At 40.8% G+C, this 23798-nt stretch overlaps 1 protein-coding gene across 1 annotated transcript; it reads left to right on the top strand.

Moving 5' to 3' along the window:
* The first annotated feature begins 13177 nt into the window (after nucleotides 1–13177).
* gm2a (ganglioside GM2 activator) lies at nucleotides 13178–21157 on the top strand. The gene is made up of 4 exons (XM_079249590.1): nucleotides 13178–13334; nucleotides 16032–16184; nucleotides 19377–19559; nucleotides 19641–21157. Exons 1-4 carry the CDS (start codon nucleotides 13239–13241, stop codon nucleotides 19794–19796), a joined length of 588 nt encoding a protein of 195 aa, XP_079105716.1. The 5' UTR covers nucleotides 13178–13238; the 3' UTR covers nucleotides 19797–21157.
* Nucleotides 21158–23798: the final 2641 nt, after the last annotated feature.

Here is a 23798-nt window from a genome sequence, read left to right as displayed (position 1 = left end):
TCCAACAAGAGATATTTTTGCAGATATTTAGAATTGTAATCATTTTCCAACAAAGATATGTAGTAAGTATATCTTACACATGTTTTAAAAACATTTTTAATCAGAGCAATTTGGTCCTCTGCGGACCCTTCTTAAGCTGCCTGGCTCTGAATCATCCAAATGCTTCCTAGCAAACTTCAGACGGTCCTGGACATGTATTTGAGTCCCTTGTGACATGCGCTACTGATGGGAATCTCACTTTGATCCTAGCTCTCAGCAGGTCTTTCACTAGGTCCACCCCTGTGGGGTTCTGCAATTTTTGCTCACCGTTCTTGTGATCATTTTGACCCTGGGAGATCTTGCGTGGAGCCCCAGATCAAGGGACATTATTGTGGGGCTTGTATGTCTTTCATTTCCTAATAATAGCTCCCACAGTTGTTTTTTTTTCACCAAGCTGCTTACCTAACGTAGCGGAATTATGCCTCTGTTGATTATTGATTTTATCGATTACCTCAGAGCATCACTCATCCCTTTTAAATTAACTTAAGGTTCAGGAGGAATGAGACAACCTGATGTAAACTCAGCCTCTATTTTGATGGAGTGAATCCTAAGAACGAGTAACCCAGAAACTTTGCATTCAGAAATTATGACAAAATGGATGAATTTATTACACATATGTCTTAACAATGATGGTAAACACACAGCAGAGGAAACGAAACAATGATGGAGAGGTTCGTTGTGAAATTATATAATGAATATGTCTCCACGGATTTTCAATTATGACAATAATAATGAACGCTAACATTGATTGAATAAAATGGAGCAGAAAGGAACTGGTTGGAATTAAACAATTAAATCTGTATAATTTTCTCACTTAAATCTTTGATAAGATACTAAATTTGGATGAGAATGCAAATTTTTATAATTTGGTTCAATTTCAATGTACTGTTCGAACACCACAAGTGATTCCAAATGCTATGAAGATCCTACTTTGGACGCGGGTCTGCGGAGCTGGCGGACCGGGTGGTTATCTCCTGGGCTGCGAGTCGGACCGTCTGTCATCGGGAGGAGTAGGTCTGAAGCTGCTCTGATGAGTTGTCTGGGGTCCCTGTCCAGCAGAATCCGAGAACCAAGGGTGGTGTTTCTCACACTAAAATTAGTCCAAATGGCATGTTCCACTCGTACTGTTTTAGAATATACAGTACTTGTACAGACGCAAAAATAGTGGAACTGCGGTTCTGATGAGTTACTGATCTCAAAAAGGAAAACAAAAATATTTACTGGGTAAAAATTAAACAAGACTTGTTTTGCATTCCAAACAAATATTAATTTTCTGTTCGAACTTATCCAGTCAAGATCTTACGCGCGGGCGACAAAAGAGGAGACAGAAAGTAAACTTATAAGAACAAAGAAAACACCTGTGTAAAGCGGAGAGTTGCGAGAGAGCAACAAAACTAAGTCCAAGTAAAAATCGAGAGAGAGATCCAGAGCGCGAGTCCATTTTAACTGGACCCGCCTTCCAGGTCTTAACCAATTGCAAACTACTAATAGTCAGAAGGCTGGCCAGTCTTACTCAATCAGGTCAGCTTTGATTGTTAACCAAAGGGTATGAATTATTTAGGTTTTGTCGCACGGAGCCCTGGTTCCTTTCTTCCATTTTATTAACATGAACATGATAATCAAATTACTTACTTTGTTTCCTAGTTTTAGGCATAGTAATTAACATTCTGGCAAATTTTGCAGACGTTTTGTTTGTTGGAAAGAGAAACATTTACTAATAGTATCGCTTTCACACGTGAAACAAGATTGGTGCATGTAGTGCATGTATTTTCTATTAAATGTGGATGAATGATTTGGCATAACTCATCTTTATCGGAAGGATGACTCCTGAAAGAAAACTTACATTCTATTCATTCACATTAGTAGCTTTAAAGGGGTCTCAAGTTTGGAAAGATATAACCAACATTACTTAATACAGTGTTCATGATTAATTGTGATGCGGGATCAGTTCAAGAAATTAAATCGCATATGAAAATTAATTAAAAGGGAAAATTCAGTCGAACCTATAAACAAAAATCATGTAGAGCTTCGTTAAATCAGTTAGTGAAAGAAAAATTTAAGTAAGTTTTTCTTCATGTGGGAAAAGTGGTCTGGATCTGTCGTACTGGGATGTATATTCTAAGAGGATAGAAATAGAGGTGGAAAGGTCTTTGTTGGCGCCATGATGTCTGTTCCTTGATGTCTGTTCTGACAAGAGCCAGCGCTTGGTCAGATGTGACTCTCGGTATCTCCTGACCTGTAAACTGTAAATGGTGTTACATGTTTGTTTAGGCCATCTGGCTTTAGGGATCTGCAGGAGGTCCTGTAAGAGAAAACCTGTAGGTGTGGTTGTAAATCGTTTAGTCTATCTGGGGGAAGAGAATATAAAAACACGAGAAAACCCGTTGTCTTCCTTTGGGTCAAATGGCCAGTTCCCTCAGTCCCCTTTGGACTACACCAGTCTGACTGCAAGAGAAGATAAAGAACCTATCATTTAATCCAGTTGTAGCGGAATAATCCTCTACTAATTATTACTTCATTAATTACCTCGGAGCACCACTCATCACTTTTAATTAACCTAAGATTCAGGCGGATGAGACACCTGAAATAAACTCAAATTCAATAAACAGTCTCACTTTAAAGGAGTAAATCCTAAGAACTGTCATGATGTGGTTCCGTTCGGTGTCTTAGTTTCTGGTTTCCTGTTTTATTTTGTAGCTTTTCCTGTTTAGTTCCCTTGGTTCTTGTTTAGCTTCATAGATTTCCTATTGATTTAGTTCACCTGGGTTCATTTAGTTAATTTGTTTCACCTGTTTCTTGTTTGGTTTTTCCAGTGTATTTATACCCCTCTGTTTCAGTTCTGTTTGTTGGTTCATTTTGTTAGTTTTGTTAGTTCTGCCCTCGTCTTGTTTTTGGGAATAAATCTATCTTCGACCTGCATCTTGTTTTCCCCTTATCTCTGCATTTGGGTCCACATCTCCACTGCCACCATAACAAGAACGAGTGAACCAGAAATTGTACATTCAGAAATTATGACAAGAACGGATGAATTGATTACATATTTATTGACAATGATGATAAACAACACAGTAGAAGAAACCAAACAGTTAAAAGGAGGTTATTAATGGAATGGGTTAATGGATGTCTGCATGGGTTTTCAATTCTGACATTAATAAGGAATTGGATTTGGATCCCTGGAGCGTCAGACGGGGTAGGTCTACGCAGCTACTCTGGGCTTCTGGGTCCGTTCAGCAGAGTTCCAGAGCGGCGTGATGATGATCCAGATTTTACATGTAAAGACGCAGTGGAAAAAGTTGGAGCTGCGGTTCTAGTTAATTACTGATCTCAGGAAAAATTACTGGTTACAAATAAACACTTGTTGTACTTTCTCCCATTCGGAAGAACGGAGAGGTAAAAGGCTTATAACGAAATAAAACTAAAAAGAAAAAGAAGACGAAAGCTGAAAAAGGGAAAAGAAGACAAAAAGCTAAAAGGAATACTAAAACTAAAAAAAAGACTAAAAAGACACTCAGGAAATCAGGCTGCACGTTTCGCAACCTGCAAGGAAGGTTGCGAAACGTGCAATCTTCTCAGCTTTGAGAGAAATAAGGGCAAACATACCGTTAACATGCCTGGAAAAGCATAACGACATGGGTGACTTATTGAAATATGCCATGCTTTGGGTGAATAGATGTCAGCTTCTCTCAACTTCGCTGGATGTTGAGTTTTCCACAACATGTGACAACTGTCACGTCACTAAAAGCAAAACTAAAGAGCTGGGTCACTTCTGTACACTCGCACCACCAAATGATCACGATGAGTTACTAAATCTTATCATGCAATTTGGGAATAATGTCCACCGTGAGGAAGGTTGCGAGACGTGCCATTTACAGTTGAGGAAAAGGTTCTATTTTAATTGTCCTGATGTGATCGTACTCTATTTACCTCCTCCAGCTGATGAGACAAAAGCAAGACCGTTTGTGACTCCAAATCAAGAACTCTACCTTCCGGGAAAAAATGGACCACAGAAATACAAAGTCAGCTCGCTCATCAGCCTCAATACCTCAGAATCACATCGTCAGCACTTTTGTACATATATGTCTGCATCCGATACGTATATCAAAGTCGAGGATCTGACAGTATCTCAGGTCACGACTGAGGCTGAATTGACAAGACTTTACAAAAACATCTTCCTTTACATTTATGAAAAGGATACGAACACCATGACAGATGAACCTGTGGAAGAAGAGATATACATGAATGGACAGGAAGATTTCATTGCAGAACAAGCAGATGCTTTTGAACAAGATTATCCCAGTTATCTGAATAATACACCAGTAACAGATGGTGTGACTGGTGTAACAGGTAATATTGAAGAACAGGAGAGACACAAGAATGGACATGAAGAAACTGCAGCATTTTCAGAAGACGCTTCTTTTCAAGATTCTCCTGATGACACAAATGAAACCTCTGGCAAACTAGACAGCCTTTTGGAAATGGCCAACCTGGCAGCTTTTACTGGTGAAGAGAAGAGGCAAGATGTCGATCATTACTTAACCCATAAAAAACCTGCTGATCCTTCTGACAGCAGTGATATTTATGGGAGTCCTGGGACGCCACCCAGTCAAGACATTTCTTGGGAAGTCGATTCAGGTGATGAAGTTCCTAATACATGTAACAACAGTTTGATGAACTCCTTTCTGCAGGGTGTTCTGCGTGCTACAAGTATAATGGATAGCATAGCTGTAAACATTTGGAACGCTTTATCTCCAACACCTGCATTGAAATGGATCTTTGTAAAACTCAGATCGCTCATCAGTCACAATACATTAAAATCACATCTTCAGCACTTTTGTACATATCTGCATGAGATGGGAAGGTATTTTAAAGTTGATGTGTCTCGGGTGCTTAGAGTACCTGAACTAAGAGAAATGTTTGAAAATATGATCATTTACATAAATGAAAAGGTCACAAACACCATGACAGATGGAGCGAGACATGAATGAACATTGGGATGTCATTCTAGAAAACAACACATATTTATTGTTGTACAATAACAATAAATAAACTAAAGTTTCAAAAGAACATTCAGCAAAGGAGCTCAAAGTCAATACAACAAACAAGACAACATAACAACAAATAAATAATTCCAGTTTCATGACAATGTAGACGGGATGGAAACATATTTTCAAGAAAACATGTATACCTAAAAGACATATTACTCTACACATACACACACTTACACAGATGCACACACACACCCTTATAGTCTATAGTTGCCCAGTAGACTACATATTAAAAAATTTCAAAGTGATATTAAAAAACATCTACAAAAGAAGACAACAGAAAGAAAATCAAAAATACAACCCCCCACATGTATGTGAAAATGGAGACTTTTGGAAAATGAAATGGAAAGTTGTTAACAATTTGAGCGAAAGCAAGAACACACACTGTTTTGTAATGGCGGGCGGGGGGGCACTACAACGCAGAGATGAGTCAAGCAATGAAGAATCAACAAGACATTTTAACAACTTCAAAAAAGCCAAATTAGCTCAGGAAGCACATCTTTGTGTATGACCAGTTTACCCATGATGACCAGTGTAATCGTGGGTTATGAGAAGAGACCACAGTGACTCATGTTTCAACATATTTGCAGCCAAATTTAAACTCCCCTGCAGGGAGTTCTTATCCTAAAAATAAAGCCTGTTTATTATTGACTGTAAAACCAAAGTCAACTTAATGCCATTTGCCAAACATGGCTTTTCAAACAGTATAAGAACTCTACATAGACATATATATATATATACATAGACGCCTCATTGAGCGCTGGAGAGTGAACCAGCGTCGTCGCCATGTTTGATGGGTCTCTGCCTTTGTGTCTTTCTGCAGAGTCAACGTAGTTTCCCCACATAACTGTATTCTGTGGAACACCCTGTATATATTACACACAAACAAAACACTTTTCTACATAATTGGTTTATGAATAGTTTTAACACAGTGAATAATCTACTATAAACAGTAAATAATCTATGTGATGTGTTTATGGGAAAATATTATGCTGATGCTTCACAGCCTAATTACTTCCGCCAAGGAGGTCATGTTTTGACCGGCTTTATCTGTTTTCTGTTAGTGTTCAAAATAACTTAAAAGGTTATGGGCGGATCTTCGTGAAATTTTCAGGAGTTGTTGGAAACATGAAAAGCAGTGCTTTAAGTGGAACAAAATAAGTGGTGGTACTCCCTCATGCAAGTTTGTCATGCAAATATGGGACAAAAACATGGCTGATACTCATATGTAGATCTAAAAATTGATCTATAGATTAATAGTTTTATAGCACAGAAATGACAATATCAAACACAGCAAGTTCTAAATCAAATCCATATTTGCCAAATTCAAAGTGCCATGGAGAAACTTTTATGAACTTAAAGCCTCATTGCATGGACATTAAAAATAACACTGAAAAGTAAATACATAAACTTAAAGTTTATTAATTTTTTTAAATCAAAATGAACAAATATAAGCTGTAATATGTGTTGAAGTTGTAGGAAGGTAAACTGAATGCTGAAGAAAGCCGGTAAAAGTCCCGGTATGCACTATATGTTGTAAAAAATAGTCCCGGTACTCACTATGCTGTAAAAAATAGTCCCAGTATGCAAAGGGATAGAATTTAAAAGTGCCGGTACTGTGTACTGCTGCATACCGGCCCACTTAAAGCACTAGTGAAAAGGAATAAGTGATTTAATTTAGGTGGTGATCTGGATCACCGTTTGAATCCAGGAATTTTTTAAAAGGGTTCTGGGCCTTGTTTACCTCACTATTGTGGAAAAAAGTCTGTCAATGAAGAGGAGTCTGGTTTTAAAGTGAAAAAGATTATAAAATTTACTGAACAGAAAATAAGAAAGAACAGAATAATACAAATTGCAATTTGGAGAGACAGTCCAGAGGTCCGACAGAGCAGAAGTCTGGAATGCTCTGAGTTTCGGACTGAACCATCCTTTTACCCTCGCATAAGGGCATCAACTGTCTGCTCTAAATCTATGTTATTCTAAACAAGAATGCTCTATTATTAGCTGTAACACTCTTCAAAGGAAGAGTGTTCTAATTAATCAGATCCCAGATGTCTGCATGCAGACAACTTAGGCCCTCTATACATTACTATGTCTGTAAAGGGGAGTAAGCAGACACTGTGTAACTAAGCTTCAGTTCTTAAGTTTATCACAACCTTTTCAGAAAGCCCACAAAGCCATAATCAGAAATGAATATATTAAGGACTATGAAATATATGATAAAATCAGTTAGAACATAACATTTCCACAACACTTACAAAACATGCTTTTTCATCATGTAAATAATCATTTCAATGCAATTCTTTAATATGTTAAAATATTCTATTTATTTTGTTTTCTTTTTTAGGCAAATTCTGTATAGCTTGGATATGACACTATAGCTAAGTTAGAATGTTTCAAAGTAAATTAGTAGTAAGCTGTTATGCTTCTTTTAACTTACGAAAGGACATGATGTTGTGACTGACTGTGAATCAGGGTGACATTCATATGATGCAAATGAAGAGAGAGGGGCAAAACGTACTGGAGCCTGTAAAAAGAGCTGTGTTAACTGGAGGCACAGATAATGGGCGTGACAGAAATAATCGTGACTAATAAAAAAAAAATCTTTACAGATTTCATTAGTTGCAGCCCTAATGAACAGTGAACCTCACTAATAAAGGCTGAGTATTATACTTACAATCTGTTGCCAAGTCGAACCAAATTAAAACTTTAATACTCTGAATGATTAATTTAGTTATAATCATGCCTGACCCTGGGTCTGTGACTAAATGCTGATTCTGCAATGACCTTTTATAAAGTAAACTTTTCTTAGACTTATGTCACAATGTTGCTGCCCTAACATTAACAGAAAAATGAGTTTGACAATGTTTGTTCAATGATTGATTTTGTAGTCATATCATCGGACCTGCGGCCACATGCCTTGGACACTTGGGTAAAGAGCGGGGCAGAGCTGTCAACTGATCACCACCTGGTGGTGAGTTGGCTCAGATGGTGGGGGAGGAAGTCGATCAGATCTGGCAGGCCCAAACATGTTGTGAGGGTCTGCTGGGAATATCTGGCAGAGTCCCCCGTCAGAGCAAGCTTCAACTCCCAACTTCAGCAGAGCTTCAACCATGTCCCGAGTGAGGCGGGGGACATTGAGTTTGAGTGGGCTGTGTTCCATGCCTCCATTGTTGAGGCGGCCAGCCGGAGCTGTGGCCGTAAGGTCGTTGGTGCCTGTCGTGGCAGTAATCCCAGAACTCGTAGGGGGACACCCAACGGGATGCCGGGAGGGATGCCATCAAGCTGAAGAAGGAGTCCTATCGGGCCTTCTTGACCTGTGGGACTCTGGAGGAAGCTGATAGGTACCGACAGGTTAAGCGGAATGTGGCTTTGGCTGTTGCCAAGGCCAAAACTCGGGCGTGGGAGGAGTTCGGCAAGGCCATGGAGAAAGACTTCTGGATGGCTTTGAGGCGATTCTGGGCCACCATCTGGGCCACCATCTGGCGGCTCAGGAGGGGGAAGCAGTGCTCTCTCCTATCTCTGGGGCCGAAGACGCTGAGGTGGTTAAAAGCTCCTTGGTGGCAAGGCCCCAGGGGTGGATGGGTCCGCCCGGAGTGCTGTGGGGCTGTCCTGGCTGACACGCCTCTGGCCGCTGGATTGGCAGACTGGGGTGGTGGTCCCCCTTTTTAAGAAGGGGGACTGGAGGGTGTGTTCCAATTACAGGGGAATCACACTCCTCAGCCTCCCTGGTAAGGTCTATTCAGGGGTCCTGGAGAGCATGGTCCGAATCGGCCAGGTAGTCGAATCTCGGATTGAGGAGGAGCAGTGTGGTTTTCGTCCAGTGGACCAGCTCTATACTCTCTTTGGGGTCCTGGAGGGGGCATGGGATTTTGCCCAACCAGTCTTCATGTGCTTTGTGGACCTGTAGAAGACTTTCTACCGTGTCCCCCAGCGGCTCCTGTGGGGGGGTACTCCGGGAGTATGGGTTACCGGACCGCCTTGTACGAGCTGTCCGGTCCCTGTATGACAGGTGTCAGAGCTTGGTCCGTATTGCCGGCAGTCAGTTGGATTCGTTTCCGGTGAGGGTTGGACTCCACCAAGGCTTCCCTTTATCACCGATTCTGTTCCTAACTTTTATGGTCAGAATTTCTAGGCGCGGCTGAGGTGTTGAGGGGATCGGGCTTGGTGGCCTCAGGATTGGGTCTCTGCTTTTTCCAGATGACATGGTCCTGTTGGCTTCATCTGGCCATGACCTCCAGCTCTAGCTTGTGCAATTTGCAGCCCAGTGTAAAGCGGCTGGGATAGGAATCAACACCTTCAAATCTGAGACTATGGTCCTCAGCCGGATTAGGGTGGATTGCCCTCTTCGGGGTCTGGAGTCAGGTCCTGCCTCAAGTGGAGGAATTTAAATATCTGAGACGAGTGAGGGAAGGATGGAGTGTGAGATTGACAGACGGATCAGTGCAGCGTCTGCAGTAATGCAGACCAGTCTGTCGTGGTGAAGAAGGAGCTGAGCCAGAAGGCGAAGCTCTCGATTTACCAGTCAATGTACGTTCCTACCCCGACCTATAGTCATGAGTTGTGGGTCGTGACCGAAAGAATGAGCTCTCGTATACAGACGGCTGCATGAGTTTCCTCCGCAGGGTGGCCTTGCTCTCCCTGCGAGAAAGGGTGAGGAGTTCTGTCATCCGGGAGGACCTAGGAGTAGAGCCGCTGCTTCTCTGCATCGAGAGGGGCCAACTGAGGTGGCTCAGGCATCTGGTCAGGATGCATCCTGGACTCCTCTCTGGTGATGGCACGTCCCTCTGGGAGGAGACCCTGGGTAAGACCCAGGACACGCTGGAGGGATTATATCTCTCAGCTAGCCTGGGAACGCCTTGGGATCCCCTCCACAGAGTTGGCATATAATCAGAATCAGTTTTATTTGTCATTGAGCTAGCGTCCCAGAACAATGAAATAGGAAAGATGGCCACTTTGACAAGTAGGACTCCTTTGTCAATGCAGCGCTCGTATTCTAGATCGTGAACACAACTTCCTGAGAAAGACCAAGCCCCTCTAACTGTTCCCGCTCAGCGACCAGACCCAGAGGTGCTGGTCTATTTCCAGGTTACGGCCACGGTCTGCCCGACAGCAGCTGCTGTAGACAGAAACCACGGTGCATCTGTGTGCTCCAGAGCAACTGGAATTACTGCTAGCTGTTCCTCCCTAATCCGATCTAGGATAAGGGTAATCAGTGAGACGGGATGAAATGCATACAGTAACATTTGAGGCCACGGTCGGTGTGCGAACGAATCCACCCCCAGTGGAGTCTCGTGCAGGCTGCTCAGAGAGAACCACAGGTTCCACTGTGTGTTCTTGTGTGAAGCAAAGAGGTCCACGCTCTCTCTGCTGAACTTGTTCCAGATCTGTGAGCCTCAGCTGGAGGCTCCAATCGTTGTGTCCGGGACCTCCCCCTGACATGTCCGCGACCCTGTTCAGGACACCGGGGCTGTACATGATGGAAAGCAGGTTTGTGGGTGCCCAAAGCAGCAACTGCCTGGCCACGCCCCGCAGCTGTGCAGAGCACAATCCTCCCTGACGATTGATGCAGGCCGCAGTCATTTTGTTGTTTGTGTGGATCAACACAGTGGGGCAAAATGCTGGACCCCCTTCCACACTGTGAGAAGTTCCAGCATATTTATGTGGAAAGACACGTGGGCTGGCCACTGTCCTCCCACCACTTGAGACTGACACATCCCAGCCCAGCCTGAAAGGGATGCATCTGTGAAAACTGAAACGTCAGACGTCACTCTGCTCAGAGGTACCCCTTTTGATAAAGTATGGGGATCTCGTCAGTGAGCCAGGTTGGCTCACAGAGTGAGGAATCAGAATCATGTGCCTCTTCTGACGCACAGGATCTATCCACAGACATGTGAACCATCTCTGCAGGCGTCTCATGTGAAGTAGACCTAGAGGCACGACCACATGACCCGCTGACATCATGCCTAGCAACCACATAACAGACAGGGCTGCTACTACACTGTGGGTAGTGACACGGCGTAGCAGAGCCGACAGCTGTGAGGCTCTCCTGGAGACAGTCACGCTCTCATGGTGACTGAGTTTAGCTCCACTACCAGGTAGATTATAGACTGGTACGGAAGCGAAGAGCTCTTCTCCCAGTTTATAGAGAAGCCCAAATCCGATAGATGTGTCACCAGTTTCTGCATCTGAACTGTGCCTTGTCTCTGGATCAGGCCAGAAGGAGCAGATCATCCAGATAAAGGACTCTCATCAATGTCGAGCGCAGCAGTTGCAACGCTGTCTTCCATGCTGTCTCCACACTGTCTCCACACTGTCTCAATGGTGTCTCCATGGTATCTCCACACATTTAGAGACACATGCCTGAGCTGGGTTCTGCTGGAGGTTTTGCTTTCATGTTAAGAGAGTTTTCCTTCCCACTGCCGCCTCATGCATACTCAGGATGGGGGATTGCATGGAAGTCAAGATTTGATGCAATCAGTTGGTTTCTATGGCTATTTATGAATTGGCTTGAACTGATGTGTGTGTAAAGTGCCCTGAGACAACATTGTTGTGGCGTGGCGCATTACAAATAAAGCTGAATTGAACTGAAAGACTTGTGGGAGCTTTGGGGCACACTGTTTTTACATTTCTTGAAGGAGCGCAAATCTCGATACGGTCTACTTGTCTACATTGATCTATTTTTTTAAACTTTTTATCTGTTTGAACCGCTTGTGGGAACCTTATGTATGAGAAAGTGAAACAAGGCAGGACTCAAAAAAGTTCACTTGCTTTGGATTGAGACATACAATAATATAACAGTTTCTAGTACCCATTAACATTACTTTAACTCTTTTTTTCTCAGGTACTCTGATAAACTGCTAGCCATACCTTGCATTTCAAATGTTCTGACATGTAAAAACGTGTTTGAAAAGTCTTTTTTTTCCCCAAAAAGGAGTCAGAAGCTGTAGTTTCAATGCAGTGGATCTGCAAATGACTCCCAGTGAAGCCAGGTCAGGTAATCTAAATGCCAGCCAGCAGTTACGTACCAAATTTCTGTCAGCATTATTAGTATTTGCAGTGGTATCAGTAACAGGTCAGCTTGATTTTAGTATCTGTGAAAGTTAAAATAAAAATGTCTTTATTTTTGTTAATTTTTCCGATTTTTTACTCATGACTGCAGTTTTTGTATGCATATGCAGATCTACAGTTGGTCACAAGCACTTATTACAGAACACCTCTCAAGGTGAATAATTTTAAATTCTGTTGCATATTGATCAAATCTTGTGGTGTGATCCAACTGTCTCGGAAATGAGCAGCAGAGATCAGGTGATATAATTACAAGGTATTTACCGTTCCTGTTGCACCAACTCAGAAAAAATTCTCCCATCCAAAATGGCAAATGTGTATGCATCTAATGCTGCATAAATGAAAAAAAAAAACAAATCTGTTGTAAAACACCAGCCAGTTTAGGCGATTATGATTAATAAAATACACATATTAATGGATTTTTTTTTACGAACAAGATTGCTGCAACAACATATATGTAATATTGAATTGATATTAATATTGAAAATATGGAAAATATATATATAATATTGAATTTGGGGATTAATAAAGTATTTTTCATTTCATTCCATATATATCCATAATAACAACTCACTGCTGTTTACATTAGAAACTTAACTGACTCAAAATATATGATAAAGACTTTCAATAAAAACAACAATGAACTTGAAATGGCTGATGTTAATGGTATGGTAGATGCTACTGGTATGGTCTGTCTGAGGATTTGAAACCTTTTTTGAAACAACTGGAAAGAAGTCTTTAAAGCTTTACAAGCTTCAGCTGCACTTCTCTGATATTCTTCACTCATTCACAAATTTATTGGTAAATAGTCTCTATATAACACATTAGAAGAGACATTAATGTAGACATACACAGTTAGACTGATGATTAAATCTTTAATAAGATAAATAATAGTTTAATATGTAAAAGTTTTTCACAAGCTTCCGCAATAGGGCTGTCACGTGATCACAGTCATGTGACAAGTGGGACGGCAGCGGACGTAAACACGGAAGTGCTGCCGTATTAAAGCGCTTGTTCCGCGTTGATCAGTCATTTTTTTTTAACAGTTCCGCGTTGAGGGTTGAGTGTTTTTCGACCAGGGACAAGATGGACAGGTTTCTGACGGTCTCCGTGATTGTTTCTGTGCTTCTGTCGCAGATCAACTGCGACTCCTTCCAGATGAGGAGGGTCAAATACGCCAAGGTGAGTTTCCACACCGTGTCCAGCAGTCCTGCGTGAAATCAGGCTTTTCAGGGGTGTACACTGCTCTGCAGAACAAAACAACAACAAAATCTGGACTTAAGTTAATAAACAGGATAATTACTACATGAGTGATTATCTTTCACTTACTAGAAAGTTATTCAACATGACTAAAGCTTTTATTTTCTGACAAACTACGTAGAAAGACACATTTTGTGGAAAAGATATTGATCTGTTTAAGAAGAGTCCAATCCTTGGCATTCATCAAGCAGAGAAAACATCTGAGGACATTGCAGACACGAAGACTTTGGACGTAATTTAGTTTTGATATTCACAATATCTGTTTAAAAAAACTTCTTTAATTGTCCTTTTAAACATCATTTTTTATGTTAATTCTTTCACTTCTTGATTCAAACCTTCCACAAACTAAAGTATGGTTTTACTGAAAATACCCACATTTTTAAATGAATAATGACTTTCTCTCTTTATAAATTTTTTCTGAATATTTTCTGGCAACAGATTTTGATTTGCTTTAAATAATATAAGTAAAATATTAGTCAACTATTTCCTTAAATTTCAATAGTTTGTGTTGCACAAACAATGGATTTGATGAATCTCTGTAATTGCTTCCAGTAATGATCTGAATGGCTCTTTTCTACAGAATATATACTGGCTGTATAAATGTTTTATATGTGCTTCCCCATACTTCAATACAATATGTCACATCAACTTAATCAATTATTCATTTAAAACAAGTAAAATACAAACATCAACAAGAAAAAAAACCTGCAGCTAAACAATGAGCAAGTCCAGTTTAATTTTCTCACTCAAAGCTTTGACACTAACAGTTTTGTTTTACCACCTAAATAAAAGCAAAACCTAAACTTAAAAAAATGACGTACCAGAAAAAACAAGTCTGTGACCTTGCACTAAAGCTGGTTTGAATACACACAGAAATAAAAAACAAGAACAGGACACACACACATCTAACATGTCAAGGAATTTCACTTGTTTTCAGTTTTGTTTCTGTCCCTGACCAGTTTCACAGAAATGTCTTTTTATCTTTGTTTAAACCCTCAACTCTGACACCTTATCATTCAGGCACAAAAAGGCTCCTAACTCAGGGGACAAACCAGAATAAATTAAACATAAAAATGTGTAAAGAAAACTGATTGAAGTTCCACCAGCAGAAGCATCAATTGTGGGAATAAGCTTTCCCTGCATTTCCAGGAACACTGGACTAACAAGTATAGTTTCAGGTTTGTGTCTCAGGGTTGCCACAGTTGGGGAAAAAAACAAGGACATAAAGTTTTACTTCTACATGTGTCGACCTCCAGTGTTCCTGGAAAAAATGTTATTAGTCAGCGTTTAACCTGGAATCCGGCTGCATTGATCCTTAAAGTCAGTGATCATGAGTCGGATCTGGCACAAAGTCCTCTGCTAACCTTTAACAGAAGATAACTGGTTCCATCTTTGATTACCAAACAAACCAACATGAGTGAGAAGATTACGCCATCAGCGAGTTCTCTAAAGGTTGCTCTGTTGGCCGTTTGTGGCTCAAACCTCTGCTGTCCTGGGAGGACAGAAGGTTGGCCAATGCGTGGAGTTAACAAACCTTTTTTGCGTCATCTTGTGTGCCTTGGTGCTGCTCAGGAAGCCCACAGAGCTGCAGTAACATCGGCACACTGAATGGAAGAGTGGAAGGAAACTGTGACCGGGTCCCTCTTCAGATTGACCCCACCCCAACCAGTCGAGGCAGATGGCTGCTCTCCCTGAGTCGGGTTCTGTCGGAGGTTTTCTTCCTGTTAAAAGGGAGTTTTTTCCTTCCCACTGTCGCCGTGTGCAGCTCAGGATGGGGGATTGGATCGAAGTCATGACTCGATGCAATCAGTTGGTTTCTATTATAGGATATGTATGAATTGGCTTGAAATGATGTGGATGTAAAGTGTCCTGTGACAACATTGTTGTGATGTGGCGCTGTATAAATAAAGCTGAATTGAATTGATCCTCCGGAGGATCTTTAGAAAGTGGAGACGCTTTCTCTGTAATCGCTGAGGTGTTTGAGGTCTGCTGGAGTTTTATTTCCCCATATGCACCCCCATCTTCCCCTCCTCCCTGTTAATGCAGATGGTTTCCAGGTCAGACTTCATCCTCCTCTAGTCAACAATCAGTTCTTTGGACTGGGGGGGGGGGGGGGGGGGGGGGGTTTGAGGACCAGTTTGTTGTCCATACACCACACTGCTAGCCTCTGGACCTCATTGCAGAATGTTTTTATCCCGATATTTCCCCACCATGGCGGGGTCGTCGCTCTACTTATGCAGTCATGAGTACACAGAGTAGTCACGCTTTTATGGAGAAAGTATGGATACACACTCTGTTGGTTTGTGGACAAATCTACTGAACACACACTTTCCCATGGAAAAGTTATAATTATAGAAGTAATAAACGCCTTTTCTGGAAAATCTGTGTTTTGGGAGAATAAAAACGACAAATGAAATCCTTTTCCTAGCCTTAGAAAAACCTTAAAGTGAACACACAACTGGTTCGAGCTGCTCTGAGAAGTAAAGTGGAAGTGATGAGATGCAACATGTTCACTCAGGTTTCATGTCTGCACAAGTTGTTTTCATGCAGACCTGAACTGAAGGGAGGAGGAAGCAGAAGTGCAACAATGCAAATTATCTGCGTCTGTTTTGTTTGCAGGTTTTGGGCTTTGACTGGCAGAATTGTGGACAGCCTGATGTTCCAGCAGTGCTGAAGACCCTGACGGTGTCTCCAGACCCAATCGCTATCCCTGGAGACCTGAAAGCCTCGGCATCTGGATCCACATCTGTTGAGCTCGTTGCCCCTCTGTCTGTAAGTACATTTACAGCTGATGTTTTTTTTTTTTTTTTTTTTTTTTTTTTTTTTAAATTTATCAGCGACCTTTCAGCTCAATGAAGAGCAGAGAGGCGGCTTTTCCTCTGTTCTCTTCACGCCGGGTGTTCAGCCTCACTCAGCTAGGAGGTGTTGGATGTCAGGACATGAAGTAAAAATCATCCACTGCTCGGCAGTGTCAAGCCACATACAGATGACAGAATCATGAAGTTTTTAGATTTTATTTTGGCATTAATGGTCAGGGGAAAGGTTGGGTTGTGTGCGTGTGTGGGTAACGTGTGTGTTTTTAAATGTAAAACTTTTTAATTTTTTAATGTTAAGCACTGTGACATGCTTTTGTATTAAAAGTGCTATACAAATAAAATAAGGAAATCAATAAAATGAGGTAAATTAAATCTCCTATTAACAGAAAACACCACGTGTTTGGAAAACCAAATCCACTCTATGATCCATCAGAAGCTCCTTTTGTTCTGTCATGAACTTTAACATTTAGCATGCTAGCTGAGGCCTGGAGAGTCTGACATGTAGCCTTTTAGACACCGTCTCACATCATGTGTTGATGTTGCCTTTACTTCTGTGTAAAATCTGACAAGAACCAGACGATTTAGTGTGCTTTGAAAGAAGCTCCATTGAACATTTGGCAGATTTTCTCCAGCAGATTGTCGTCAGCGACAGCTAAATGGCATCCTGTCTCTTTTCTGAGTTCTTTCAAACCGGTGAAAGTCAGCCTAATGTCGACTCTTGTCTCATCTCTTGCTCTGTCTTGCTCTCTCCTTCCTTCTCGCTTCCTCTGATAATATAATTTTGCTTTTCTTTGATTGATCAGGAATGGGGTGTTGGAAATACCCAGAGTGATGATATGCAGTCACTAGCACGTGATGCGGGCTGGAAAGCAAAGCTCAGCTGAACGGTGACACAGGTCGTGGTTGCTGCAGGCCAGTGTCAGCTCCAGGAATGTCCAGAAACACGTTTAAACCATCAGCTAGTTACTGGTAGATACTTGGTAACATGACTATTAATCTGGCTGGATGTTTGTGCTGGTTGTCATGCTGCATAACAAACCTGACGCACGCAGACAGAGCATGTTTGTGTTTAGATCATAACACACACCCTGTTGTGCTTTTTCTTCAGGGTTGCCAGATCTGTTTAGGATCTGAAACCTGCTGAATCGCTACATGGTTGATCCAGTTTGGGTCCATTTGGTTATAAATTCATCCAAAATGTAAAACATCTCAATTCTGCAGACTCACAAATGACACACCAACAACAACAAGCATCCTGCGAACGACATAACATGACTATAGGCTAACGCAAAAGAAAAGGGGGGAAAAAAGAAACACTGTTATTTAGCAAAAGAATTATTTTCCAATTATCAAAAATAAGAAAGTTAAAAAAATAAACAAAAAAAACCAAAATAAATAAAAAATTTAATGAAAATTTAATATACAAAACTAATAAAAGAAAATTTGTTGGTGTGAGATTGTCATGTGAGCTTCACACTCAGCTGCGATCACATGGAAACAGCATTTCTAGTCGAAGAAATGCAGGAAATAAAACGTCTTGCTTTATCTCCGGCTGTGAATGACGTGAACGTTTTCAGGACGTGCTGCAGGTCTGACATGCAGACAGACGGGTGAAACTAAAGGAGATGAAGATAAACACGGCATCTGCTGGGTTTCTGCAGTGACATAGAAGCCCAAGTGAAGTTTCCTTACTTTGCATCCCAACCTTTTTCTGCTTCTTGTATGTCTGTTACAAACACAGAAAAAAAAAAACCAATAGTATAAAGTTTATGAAGCCGATTTGATGGTAAAGTTGCAGGAAAATGTTTCCGTGTCATAAACCTGACTGAAGAGCTGCCGTTACTGTACATGAATGCACATTTTCCATCTCTGCAGTGACGATTAAACAGAGTTTATGGACCTTTTTTACCGCCCCCCCCCGCTGCTCTGAGGGTCAAAACAAAGCCTGAAACACTCATGCTGGTCATGAAAATAAGTGAGAATAAATTAGTATCTTTGTGTCTCTGCTGTTGACAGTCGTACATCTTTTTATTTTTGTATTTCTAATGATTAAATCTGACTGAATTTAAATACAAGTATGAATGTAATGACACGACGTGTCAGTTAAATGATACTCTGAGCTGAGATGGTGTTTGTGGGCTTTAACTTCCTGATCTGATAACAACACATCACTGCTGTTTAAATATAAATCTTACTCATAATTGAGCCCCACATTTCCTTGTTTTATACACAGTTTACCATTTATACCACTAGTTTATTGAATTATGGTCTAAGTTTGTCCATGTTTAGGTTAAATTGTTTCCCGTTTCATTCTGATAATCATCTTATTTTCTTTAGGATTTTTTAGTTAAATAAAAATAAAGACAAGAAGAAATAAAGAATAAAGGACAGAAAGGTGACTGAACAAAGTTATTGTTTTTTGCGTACATGTGAAAAAAATGTGATATTAATTGTTAAAAATTGTTACAACTTGAAACTATGAAGTGATCATCCAGGCTCCATTTGGCTTCTCCTGTCCACATCCACCCAACCAGCTCCCATGTTTCCTTTCTGGTTTAATAAAACCACAGTTTAATAAAAACACCTTCTTTAAAATAAAATGTCTCTTCTGATTGGTAACGAATCCAAACTAAGTCAACGTTCATATTTACGCCTGCTCCTTCTACTCAGGTCAGGACTCTTCTACACTATATAACGTACATATTAAGCACTTTGATTTTCTTATTTCCACTGATAAAACCAGAAACAACTCTGGCTCTTTTCTCACACCCAGCATCATCATTCTCCTTCACGTTCGTGTCTTCTTAGCTTGGTGTCTGTACGTCGTTTTCTCCACAAGCGGATCCATAAACCACGTTTATTTTAGAGTCCTTCTGACTGAATTGTGACCAGAAGCGCAGCTACCTTCTCCACCCGGCTCTTCTCATCCAGGATGGAGGTGAGGAGCCTTCACCCAGCAGAGCTCCTCAGCTGGGAACTCTCTTCCACCATCCGTCTGAACTACTGAGTCTATGTGATCGCGTTTGCTTTGGATTTTACTCCAACTGAAAGCGATCCTCCGTCTTCTCCAGATGTTTTTTCTTTTTTTTCCTGCCTTTCTGACAGATTCTTTGAAGTTTGACTGATGTTAAAACGTCTTCCTCCTCAGCTGAACGTGACTCTGGAGAAGGAGGTGGCAGGTTTCTGGGTGAAGGTGCCCTGCCTGGAGGAGCTGGGCAGTTGCCACTATCGAGACGCCTGCGATCTGATTAACCAGCTGATCCCGCCGGGTCAGGACTGTCCAGAACCGCTGCACACCTACGGTCTGCCTTGCCGCTGCCCGTTCAAAGCTGTAAGTCTCATCATCAGATTTAACCTGGAAGGCTTCCCAAACGGAGCGATATTTTCACCTTTCTCCTCCGTCTCCTCGCAGGGTTCGTACACGCTGCCTCCGTCCGACTTCTACCTGCCCTACATGGATCTGCCCTACTGGCTGACCAACGGGAACTACCGGGTTCAGGGAGTCCTGGGCAGCCAGGGCAAAGAGCTGGGCTGCCTCAAACTCTCCCTCTCCATCCACTCGGACTGACTCCCGCCTGAAGGCCGACAGCTGCACCTTTCTGGTAGTTTGCACATAAAAGTGACGAAAGTTGGGAAGTAAAAGCAGAGCTTGCACAAAGCAGACAAACTGATTGAATCTCACATTTTAAAGCAACAGATTCATTTAACAAACACATTTTATGGCAATTTATTTGAAACATTTCTGCAAATGAAAGGTATGTTGTTTTCCTCTTTAAAAAAAAACAAAACAAAAAAAACCGTAGAAAATGATTAAAGATCAGAAAGGAAACATTTAATTTAGTAACAAATCCTGTTTAATCGCAATTAATTCTGTTTTATTCTATCATGTTTTTTTGGGTTTTTTTTTGTTTCATTTTGCATATTCTCTCAGTTTGCTTAATCTTCTTCTTAGCCTGCGTTTCAGGCGTAGATGAGTTGGATATTTGAAGCTTTGATCTTTTGGTTTGTTGATCCGTCATCTCCTGATTTCGTGTTTTATCATCCTGCAGCAAAGATGGAAAGAAAGCAAAAAGATGGCGAAAGTCAGTTTCTGTTTGACTCCATAAGAAATTTCTTTCTGAAGGATGTCATGCCAACACATTATTTTTATAGATATTTGGACGGAGTGACGTTTCTTTTGGTCATGTGTGAAACAAAGTGTTTTTAGGTCCGGATGGAGGCCAGTTTTCTTCCTTACTGACACACGTCTTCCTCCAGATACATCAGCAGCTGTGAAACACGTTAATTGCCAAATTTTTAGCTTTTAATAAACAGTATTTTGCTATACCGGAGCCACGTTTTGTTTCCAAGAACAAAAAAATTGCAAAAAGCTGAAAATTAATAGAAGTTAGTGACAAGAGGAGGCCTTATTTACGCAGAGAAGGTTTTGCAAACGTTGTTCCACTCGGTGCTCAATGCAGAAATGATCCAACAAACCTCCGAACTTATGTTGTATCTAACTTCGTAAATAGCTGTTACCATGGTAACCTCCTGTTTCTTATAGAAATAGGCTTATTAATCTTTTGCATGGTGAAAGTTTTAGTTGTAAATTTGTTTTCCTCTTGATTTTTTTTTTCTTATTTTTGAAACCTAAGCTCTGATGTTGCTGCAGTGTTAAGTAGAAAAATGTGGGTTTTTTAGGGACGTGTGTTATTCATGCATCTTTGTGTTTTCATCCCTTTGTGTAGCTAAAAGTTGGTCTTTGTTTAAAGTGCTTTTATATGAACTGTTTTATTTTGATGATTTTGTCTTTCTGTTATAATGGGAAAATTACTTTTGAAAATAGCCAAAACATGACTAATTTACATTTTCAGTTTTTTTTTTATTAAGTGCCTGATCAGGTCAGAACTCGACTTGTGCTGATTTTAGAATTACAGAGGAATAGTTTGTTTTAAGGTGATGACAGAAATGTCACTGCATCAGTTTTTAATAAACTATCTCACAAGTTCACAACGTTTTTGTGCGTTTTTACTGTAATCAGTGTGGATATAAAGGTGTGTGTGTGTGTGTGTGTGTGTGTGTGAGATTCACCACAGGATGGCAGCAATTCCTCATTCTGACAGATCTCTCTTTTCAACAAATCCTGGTGGAGTTTTTATTGCAAGAAGAAAAGGAAGATCAGAAAAGGGGGGGGGGGGTGAAAGGCAAATCCTTATCATTTCACATCTTTACTATTATTTTCACTCCAGCACGTTAACAGCAACACCAGCATGCTGCAACACTGAGCGCAGAATCTGATTCCAGATCAGATCAGGGCAGCAGTGAATGTTAACAGGAATCAACAAATATGACTGAAAACAAAAGGAGGAATTAAACAACAGAAAATCCAGCAGGATGTGAGTCAGCAGGACGACTGCGTCCACTCAGACCAAAAACAGATTCAGGACAACATGATACGTAACTTGTTTAAAAACCCATTTTTTGTGTCCTAATTTGATGCTTTCAGACTGAAGATGTGCGTTAACTGGTTCTTCAGCCGTTTCTTCTGTGGTCATTGGTGGAACCATTACTTTTTATTATACAGCTGGCCGGCAACTAATATAAGGAAACTGAATTATGTCTGGTCTGATCTAAGAAAAGGACATTTGCCTCTACATTGATCCGCAGTGGTCTCAAAACTTATCCTTTTCTCAACCCTGAACACAGCTGAGGATAACAATGCAAGGAAAAATGTGATGACAGATTGATTTTTTTAAAACATGCAACAGATTCATGATGCATACAGATGTGGGTGTGAAAAAGTTTTTAATGAAGCTTTAGTTTTCCTAAGATAGAAAAAATCTCCCAGTTGCTTGTTGACTGTTTTCTGTTTATAGTTGTTTTGTACTGAGATCCTGATGCACGTTAACACTCGGTCGTATTTTAGATCGTATACACACTGGCCGCTTCATGTCCACCTGTTCAATAGCATGTTAACACATAAAACTAAAGATGAGAATGGACATCCTGACTGGAGATAAAATAAGGGACAACAGGAAGTCAAATAAGTATAATTTTACAACCAAGATATGCAGAACAACGTCTCTGAACACACAACATGTCCAACCTTAAAGCAGATAGTCGACAGCAGCAGAAGACTTCACCAAGTTTCTGTCAGCTAGAATCTGCAGCTACATTTCACACAAACTCACTAAAACTGTACAAAAGAAGACTGAAAAACGTCCCTGGTCCGATGAGTCTCCATTTCAGCTGTAACATTTACATGGTTGGATCAGAATCTGCTGGATCCATTCTGCCTTGTAGCAACAGTTCAGGCTGCTGCTACAGCTGGTGTTGTGATGGGAGGACGTTTTCTTGGCACATTTTGGACCAACTGAACAGTTTAACCCCCACAGCCTACCTGACCATGTCCATCCCTTTCTGAGCACAGTGTAGCATCTTCTGATGAAAACGTCCAGCAGGATGATGCACCATGTCACAAAGCTCACATCATCTCTAACTTGCTTTTTAACATGACAATTCATGCACTCCAATGGACTCTATATTCACTAGATCTAAATCCAACAGAGCACCTTCGAGATGTGGAGGAATGGGAGAGTCTCTTTATATCTGCAGCTGACAAACCTGCAGCGACTGTGTGATGCTTTGTGTCAGTATGGAGCAAATTCTGGAGAATGTTTCCTACATATTATTGATCTATACCATGAATATTTAAGGCTTTTTATTGAAAAAGCTGCTCAAACTCACTCAAGCGTGGTGGAAAAAGTGCAATAAAAAGATAAAGATAAGATAAGTGTATGAGTCCTTTAAAAACTATAAAACTCTTTTCTAAAAAGAAGCACATTCATTTAATTTAGACTGCAGTCCCTTCATTGTGTCTACAAACTGTAAGGTGATCTGTCTTTGTCTTCAGATGCCATACAGCACCTTTCCCAGGTGGACACATTGTGTCAGTAGACAACCAAAACACATTCATAAATAAGTACAGAACTTTTCACTGACAGAGCAGAAGTGGCTGCACACTTTCAATGCACCATATCAAAGCACAATAGAGATAAAATCGAGACATAAGAAAATCTTTAAAGTTATTTTCTTCTGTTGCAAAGCAAAACACACAAAGTACCAAAAGCACATTGAAATCATGGATAAAGTGTGTAACTGTTAACAAGACGTACGGATATTAAGGGTCCATATGCTGTGTCTGCTGCGTAACTGAAGCCACCTTTCCTGTGGTTATAAAGCTGCAGTCTAACCAGCGTACTTCCTGTCTGAGATCAGACCAGCAACAAGAGGTCTGCAGCTGCCTCCTAAGTCTGGAAAAGCTGATGGAATAGAATTTGATGGTGGAGATTTTTTTTCTTGTTTTTCTTTTTTTAAACAAAAATGTTCAGTTTTGATGTGAACAATTCAAAATGCTGAAGTTTGGAAGTAGTTAGAGGATGAAACATGCAGTAAATGAGAGAGGTTTAATATGAACATGAGTTTATCATGGGAACATGTATGTGTCTGTCATCTTGTGGTATGAAGTGAAAACAGGTTTATCTTCTGTTGCTACTGTGGAGCTTAGAGGATTGAATCTTCCATCATGTAA

Source organism: Telmatherina bonti (genome assembly GCF_933228915.1).
Source record: "Telmatherina bonti genome assembly, chromosome: 12".
Lineage (NCBI taxonomy): Eukaryota > Metazoa > Chordata > Actinopteri > Atheriniformes > Telmatherinidae > Telmatherina > Telmatherina bonti.
Note: the sequence above shows the minus strand (reverse complement) of the source record. Positions and strands in the feature narration are given on the sequence as shown.

Bases quoted from the DNA above. Each gene is read 5' to 3' on its own strand.
- gm2a (XM_079249590.1), top strand. From the start codon at position 13,239: ATGGACAGGTTTCTGACGGTCTCCGTGATTGTTTCTGTGCTTCTGTCG. The intron at 16,185-19,376 runs GTAAGTACATTT...CTTCCTCCTCAG, and splicing joins AGCTCGTTGCCCCTCTGTCT to CTGAACGTGACTCTGGAGAA. The intron at 19,560-19,640 runs GTAAGTCTCATC...GTCTCCTCGCAG, and splicing joins GCCGCTGCCCGTTCAAAGCT to GGTTCGTACACGCTGCCTCC.